The sequence below is a fragment of the Paramisgurnus dabryanus genome, chromosome 14 (genome assembly GCF_030506205.2).
Source record: "Paramisgurnus dabryanus chromosome 14, PD_genome_1.1, whole genome shotgun sequence".
Classification (NCBI taxonomy): Eukaryota; Metazoa; Chordata; class Actinopteri; order Cypriniformes; family Cobitidae; genus Paramisgurnus; species Paramisgurnus dabryanus.
The window spans coordinates 29605734-29613696 of record NC_133350.1 but is presented as its reverse complement, the minus strand read 5'-3'; the positions used below and the strand labels follow the sequence as shown (position 1 = coordinate 29613696).

The window sequence follows — 7963 nt, the reverse complement described above, 5'->3', positions numbered from 1 at the left end:
ACTGAAAATAACTTTAAGGAAGAACAAAAAAATAAACACATTATGTAAATTTTAAATAAAATTATCTGTTCTTTGTTGGACTGTACCCGAAAAGCTGACCAAAATCTAAGTTTAGTTGTTTATCATAGCTATTGAAGAAGAATTATTTATTAAAATGATTTCTCTCTCATTTTTTTTTTTTAATTAGTTGATGTGTATTTTAGAAAATAAAATTAAGATATTTAATGAATAAAGTCAAAAGTCTTGCATGTGTCAATAAGCCAACACCATACTAGTGGTGAAGCTACATAAGAGCTGGGGTGGCACTGGCCCAGTCAGAAGAGAGACTATTTTTGTGGAAAAGCCGAAGAAATCAAGCATAAATTATAATAATCTATTTAATAATATATGCATTTTTCAGAAATAAATAATTAAATTCATCATTTGCATGTGTTTCTAAACCTTGCAAATGTTAACATTCAAGCCACTTTAAACAATCTGAGTGCAAGATGTTAAAATGAGCTGTTTTCTGTGCGCGCAGACGCACACATACACAAATGGACACACACTATAAGGGCACGCACGGAAACACGCATTTCAAAAAGCATGCAAACACCTCTGCTGAAAAAAAGACAATAACACCATTACAGAAAATTCTAATGGTTTCCATTAAAATAACAATAGGAACAATAAAACCACTACACTGTAGTGTGTTTTGGGCCATATTCCATTAGAACCAATACATAGAACCAATAGAACAATACATACCATTAGAGGCCAACAAAGACCAATACACTGTAGTGTGTTTTGCTCCATATTCCATTAGAACCAATAAAATTCAAGTTCATGTCTTTAAGTAAACGCAAACAATTCCGAAAGAAATCAGATGGATCCGTGCTTTTCGGTCTTAAAAAGGTCTTACTGGCAGTATACCTCAAGAAATGTGCTTATGTTTATCTCATTGTGTTTATCAAACAACCAGTGGCGTAGCGTCTGGGCTTGCAGGGTATGCACGTGCAAATGGGCCCGGGCCAATAGGGGGCCTGGCCCTGGGCCCGCCCCAGCTTTTAATAAAAAAAAAAATTCAATTACATTTTTATTTGTGGCAGCAATAAATATATTTTTGGATGCATATCATGTGTAGTGATTTCTTATTTCTTATTTTTTTTCACAAAAAAAGAAAAAAAAAAGAAAACACAGTGTTTAAGTGCTATAATTGGCTCCTTATTAATTCTATAAACCTAGGAAATATGAAAAAGAGAAACCCAGTAGCTTAGTTTTGGTAAACCATTCTCAGCAAGGATTTAAAAAAATAAGTAATTGAACCAACCACAGCACTGCCATTTAGTGCAGAGATCAGCTCATTTGCATTTAAAACGACACACCCAAAAATGCACATTTTTGCTCACACCTACAAAGAGGCAATTTTAACATTTTATAATAAATTATCTAAAACTTCAAATAGGTACTCTGGGGACACCAAATATTTATTTGACATCTTAAAAAGTCTTGTGAAACGTCCCCTTTAAAGAATGAAGAAGACAGTCTTATTATTAATTTGATTCAATTTCTGTAAATACTGTACTTTAAAACCTGGTGAATCGTGTGGGTTGGAGACTACACTCTAAAAACAAACGGTGCTATATAGCACCAAAAATGGTTCTTTGCTCGTAATCATAGAAGAACCGTTTTAGTGCCATATATAGCACCGGTGAAGCACCTGTGTAGAACCATATGGGGGCCATATAGCACCACATATGGTTCTACATGGCACTATGTGGTTCTACACAGGTGCTTCACCAGTGATATATGGAACCATTTTTTTTTTAGAGTGCACTGCCGCTGAGCCTGTCTGAACCCTTGGCTCGCACCGCCTTGACAGTGGAACACCGGCTCTGGTTCCATCTTCAGGTTTCCGAGGACGCCTGCGGAGAAGAACAGACCCAGTTCCGGTTTGGCCTGATGTTCATCCTCGTGCTGCCCAACTACAATCAGTACCCAGAAGCAGCAGACTTCTGTATCTCTCCACAATCTGCTAAATTTGCCTGCTTATCTGCCTGGTTGCTTCCGCTTTCTGTGCAACATTTCTGTGCAAACTTAGATTACAAAACACTTTTCTTCAGTGCTATCTTTTAGCTGCAATCAGTAACATTATGCTTTTCCCTAATTTTATTTAAATCAGACCTTAACCACATGACATTTGCTCAAAACTGACTTTTTTAATTTATAACATAATTATCAATACAAATACCATACTCATTACTCTATGCATTTTTAATATAAAACAAATGGGCCTGATTAAGACGCATATATTTTCAACCAAATATGACAAAATTATATAATATATGACTAAATAAAAATTTCAAAGTGCAAGTTTTTTAATCATCGTCTTCATCGCATCATCGTCTTCATGTAAACTACATAAATGTGAATCCGTGATAACCTTGAAGTCATGCGTATGTGTTTTATTCAGTCTATAGCAGCATTTCTCAAAGTGTGGGGCGGGCCCCACTGGTGGGGAATAGGAACATTACAAGGTGGAAAATGGGGTCATTGTTGTGCCCATCTCTTTGTTGTGCCTTAATTTATAGACCATACACTTAAAACCATAGGTGGTAGCGGGTATAAAAGTTAACAATGGTTAAGTTTGTCACACGTAATTGAAAAGAAAACTGGAGATTTGGCAGATGGACTGGCGGGCAGTTTGACAGACAGATAGACAGACTGACAGACAGATGTCACAGTTAGGCAGTTTGCCAGATAGATAACAAATAGACAGACAGACAGGCAGGAAGGCAGGCAGACAGACAGGCAAATGCTATAGATTAGTCCTCTTATACCACGGTTACCACAAACATTGCTCTGGTGCCCCTTTTTTAAAGACTTTTTAAAGGTTATGTGTGCGGTTTACAGAAAAATAATCAACACCCATGGAACATTTCTCAACCAATCAATACAGCATTCAACAGCCCGTGGTATAAGTGAATGTTAATGAATAGAGTTACAATTTTATGTAGGTAAAGGTTAAAAAATTATGTGAATGTAAGTCACGCTCACTGGCAGATGTGCACCATAGTGTTTGTGAGTGACTTGGCCACATATTGAAATAAAAATGATATATTACTTATAAAAAAATTACTATTTGTACAAAGCAGATGGCTATTTATGAATTTAGTTTCTTTTTATTCAGAACTCATTCATAACAACGTAGAATAACAGCTAAAACACAATGCATCTTTAAACATTGTTATACCTCACCAAGGAGGTTTAGTGAGTATTTTAATAACATCAAGGATCTACTTTATTATTAACATTAATAATCATCCAGAACTGCAGATTAAAACAGTTCATCATCATCAGGTCATGTGTGTTGTAAGATGACGCAGAAACTCTCCACGAGTGCTTGTATGTCCAGGAAAAACAGCATGACAGAACTCACAGATCTGCGACTGAAGCGTGACTCCAGACATGAAGAGTCCTCCAGCCTGACTGACCATCTCACTGTCCAAAAAAGAGGAAGACCAGGGCCTCTATGGGACAGACAGACATTCCCAAAATATATCAATTACTTTTAAGTATTAACATTGATGTATTGGATATGTAAAACCATAATAAATACTTGTAATTTGGAAGATAACATATTTTGACATACAGTTGCCAACAGAAATATTCAACCCCCTCACCTCAAAATACATTATAGTGATGTTGATAAAAGATAATTTAAAAAACTTGTGTAATAACAAAAATATTTATTGATACATACGAGAGTTATTTTGACAACAGAAGTTGACTAAACTTTGAAGTTCAAATGAAAATTGTAACTCTTGTAACACATGAGCATGTGCAGTATTATTCAACTCTCAGCTTCAGTACCTTGTTGAGTGTCCTTTATTTTTTATAACTTCTAACAAATGGTTTCGATAAGTGCTAACAAGCTTCTTACACCTCTCGATTGGAATCTTTGCCCATTCTTTACGTGCAAAAGTCTGTAACTCAGTGATGTTTGATGGCTTCCGTGCTGCAACTGCATTCTTTAAATCCCACCAAAGATTTTTAATTGGATTTAAATATGGTGACTGAGAAGGCCACTCCAGGATGCTCCAGCATCTTTTTCCCAAGCAAGCTTTAGTTGATTTGGAGTTGAGCTTGGGATCATTGTCTTGCTGGAAGATCCAAAGATCACCAAGGTTTAATTTGTCAACAGAAGGCAAAACGTTCTTCTTCAAAATTACCTGTTTTTCTGGTCATCCATGATGCCAGGTACACGATCAAGATTGCCAGTTCCTGCCGAAGAAAAACAGCCCCACATCATCAATGACCCACCTCCATGCTTGACCGTGGGGATAGTATTCTTTTGGTCATAAGCCAGACGTCCATGTGTCCAAAAAGTTCCAGTTTGGTTTCATCAGTCCATAGAACTGTCTCCCAGAACTCTGTAGTTTTATCCAAATTCCTCCTGGCATATTCTAGTCGACTCTTGATGTTCCTTGACGTTAAGAGTGGAGTGCGCCATGAAGTCCTTGCTTATTCAGTGCACGTCTTAGGCCTCATCCACATGGACGAGCACACATGCTAAGTTTAAAAGAAGTATCCGCCAACATGAAAACGCAAAAACACGCTATCACGCGCTGTCAAGAGCATGCCACACCAGCAGGCAGTGATTTAACCCTAATCATAAAGCCACGTTTGCCAATCAGAAGCCTTAATCAGAAGCAAAACCCCCCGGTTTTAATGTCTACACGACAACACTGCAACCGCCGTTTCTGAAAATCCTCACCCTGGCAGGGTTTTTAAAAAATGTTTGGTTTCAAGGACCTGATACTGCGTTTCTGTGCGGACGAACCGCACAAAGAAGTCACGGTTATAAAAATACCCATATCCGTGTGGACAAGGCCTTATAGTTGCCACTGAAGCACTTGTACCAACCTTCATCAGGTCATCCTGTAGCTGTCTTGCAGTCACACGGGGGTTTTTCTTAGCTGTCCTGACAAGTTGCTTAGGGCCCATTTGCAGCTGTTCAATAAGTTTTCAACTTCCATATAATGCTCCCAATGGTGTCTCTTGGAATGTTAAATATTTTGAAAACCTTCTTGTACCCAAGGCCCTTCAGATTTGATGAAATAATCTCCTCTCTCAGCTTTTGTGGAAGCTCCTTTATCTTTCCCATGATTGCAACTCACCTTGAAAACCTTCATGGTTGGGGTTTATATATGCATTACAACTGAAAGCTTTAAAAATAACTATTATATAGGGGTTGAATAATTGTGACATGGCTAACTTAACAAAATATACTGTTACACACAAATACTACATCATACATTTTCTGTGTTGATTTTATGCATCACTTAACTCGTAAAAAAGTCATTCAAAGCAGAATCCCGCAATTTGAAAATATTTTTATTCATAAATCCTTAAAACTCTTTGGGAGTTGAATATTTATGAATGCAGCTTTATATATAAAAGTAAAGTACCTTAAAATTATCATATGCTTAGCAAGTAGTGCTATTAAAATAATGCACAATATGCAACATTATCCAAAACAAAGATTGAAAATGTAAAAAATCTAAAGTGAACCGCAGCAAACCTAACACAGTTATGATACAAACCCGTCTCAGTTGTGAAGTCTGGGTAGCATTATAGTGTTGTTCAGCTTTTCTCAGGTCTTCCCAAGGACTGTTATTCACTGTACTAAGAGGATTTTGGACAACGGCCCTATCATGGCCATCCTGTTTCTGATCCGGCAGGTCCAGATTTAGATGTAACTTGTCTAGTTTGCCGTCAATATGACTGACATCATTACCACCTAAAAAAAACAAAAGCATAAAAACTAAAATGCTGAGAAAAACAGTGCTTTTCTAATTCAATAAAAGAATTAAAATTTTTCTAGAAAAGATGAAAGTTGTGACGGGTAAAGGTGCTAAGGCCAAATCTAAACGCTTACATTACAAAATCAAGTGCACATTACTTTGAATGATTTTTCATAGGGTCTGACATACTCATAAAACTGTACTTAAAATAAGAGACAAATAAGTTGACCTTGCTGTTTTTGTACAATGTCAGAGAGATGTTGTAACATTGCTGCTTGCTTTAAGCAGATTGACTGGAGATGAAGAAACTCTTGATAAAGTGCTGTGTAAGCCTCCTCCATTTAACACACCGGTTACAAACACAATGTTGAAAATGAATTCCTCAGAAAGTTTTGGGCTTGCAGTCACTGACTTCTGATCGAACGTCAGCTCTGAGGATGACAAAAACACAAATATAATTGTATTATTATGTTTAAAGTGATCTGCACTGCTCTTACTGTGGAAAAATTGTGTGATATTAACCAGAAAAAAGGTACAATGTTATTTTTATTTATTTATTTATTTATCTAAATGTACAGTATTTACGAGTTATGGAACTCAAATAAACTGTGATACACACATTTTACATGTTTCTGGCTGTTTTCAATCACAATTTCTCAAGAATTTAATTATATATAGCTATTTAACAAAATTATATATAACAAAAATTGAAATCTTTTGAAGGCTATTTTTCAGAATCGCTGTTTACTTAAAGACTGCATGAGAGACTGCGGTGTCAAGTGAAAGTACACTCCTAACTTACCTATTTGCATAAGACAAACATTTCTGGCCGACTTTATCAAACTACAAACTGTTGTCAAGAAAGTTAATCCGTTGAATATTAATAAATAGACCGTAAACGTTGTACAGTAGAAAATATCCTGTGGGTTTGGTTTGGACAGTAAAGCGTCCGGGAATCTGAAACAGGAAGCCGCGCGTGAACTCCCTCAGCCCCTCCCCGTAGTTTAAAGTGATGAAACTCTTTAGAAACTGAGATTGAAAGATTTTACTCTTTTGTACGGATATATTTACAAATATATCTAAATACCATTTCAGTCAAAAAGTTGGCATAGTAGTATGTTATTCGGGATTTAAGATAGAAATAAGTTAAAAGTGATATGTCAGCACTAGTACTAATTGCTATAATAAATTGAACAGATCAAGTCAATTAAAATTGTAATTCAGACTCTGACATATAGTTCTCTAAAGTATTATGTCTACAAAAACTTATAGGGAAGATGTTCTGTAAAAATCTATAAAATATTTTCTGAAAAAATATTTAGAAATATTTAAAAATATATATTTTCACCAATGTACTGGCCATTTCTGTATATTTTAAAACATCTATTTTAACATATATTTTAAAGCATTTATATTCACATCACACTAGAAGAGAAACTTTATATTTCAAAAAGGTTTGAGAAGGTTAAAAGTATATATTCAACTGTAAAAAAAATATACTTTATACATTTTTATATTTTGGACAGGATTTTTTTCCCATATGGGTTGTAATATTAGAAATGTATTTGTTGCCCTGAAATACATTTTGAAATATATTTTAAGGTTAAAACTAAATATATTGTCAATAAAAACTCAGCCTTTAAGTTAACTCCTGTCAGATTTGCATTGTGAGCGAATCTTTCAAACATGGTAGCGTCATTTCCATCTGACGTCAAAGACATTCAGACCAATCACAATTTACAGATTAGCTGTCCGGGACACATAGCTTTTTAGATTTATGAGGTTTGTACAAAATCATTGCGTTTCTGGAAGACAGTATATGTGGAACTACAAAAATTTACGGTATGTGCAAAATAATGTGTTTTTTAAACCATAAACCATGCAAACACAATGTATTATACCAAATACACAAAATGTTTTAAGCAAAAGGAATAGGTGCCCTATCGGCTTTACTTTCTACAAAATGTATTTAGCATATATTTGAAAAAAAATTTTGGCCAAAGAATTGTTTTTTTTTGCCGCATGGAAGTGTATTTTTGTTAAATACCAGCACACAATTGGGATAATATGGTGCCTTCAAGTGCTCCTGGGTTGTTCGTATTTATGAGCTGGTAAGTTTTCGTCAGTGCAAGATGCCGGTTCCACAATGTTTCTCAACGACACGACCACAACTCCTA

General features: G+C 35.5%; 1 protein-coding gene across 1 annotated transcript; it reads right to left on the bottom strand.

Moving 5' to 3' along the window:
• Nucleotides 1–3135: 3135 nt before the first annotated feature.
• Nucleotides 3136–6766, bottom strand: LOC135719294 (uncharacterized). The gene is made up of 4 exons (XM_065241934.1): nucleotides 6589–6766; nucleotides 6016–6217; nucleotides 5586–5782; nucleotides 3136–3509 (listed from the first exon to the last, which is right to left on the bottom strand). The coding sequence occupies exons 2-4, from the start codon at nucleotides 6125–6127 to the stop codon at nucleotides 3336–3338; spliced, it is 483 nt and encodes a 160-aa protein (XP_065098006.1). The 5' UTR covers nucleotides 6128–6217; nucleotides 6589–6766; the 3' UTR covers nucleotides 3136–3335.
• Between the last annotated feature and the right edge of the window lie 1197 nt (nucleotides 6767–7963).

Excerpts from the sequence above, each read along its gene's own strand:
- LOC135719294 (XM_065241934.1), bottom strand. The coding sequence starts at position 6,127 with ATGGAGGAGGCTTACACAGCACTTTATCAAGAGTTTCTTCATCTCCAG. Across the intron at positions 5,783-6,015 it reads CATTGTACAAAAACAGCAAG|GTGGTAATGATGTCAGTCAT; the intron begins GTCAACTTATTT and ends TGTTTTTTTTAG. Across the intron at positions 3,510-5,585 it reads AGACTTCACAACTGAGACGG|AGGCCCTGGTCTTCCTCTTT; the intron begins GTTTGTATCATA and ends TCTGTCCCATAG.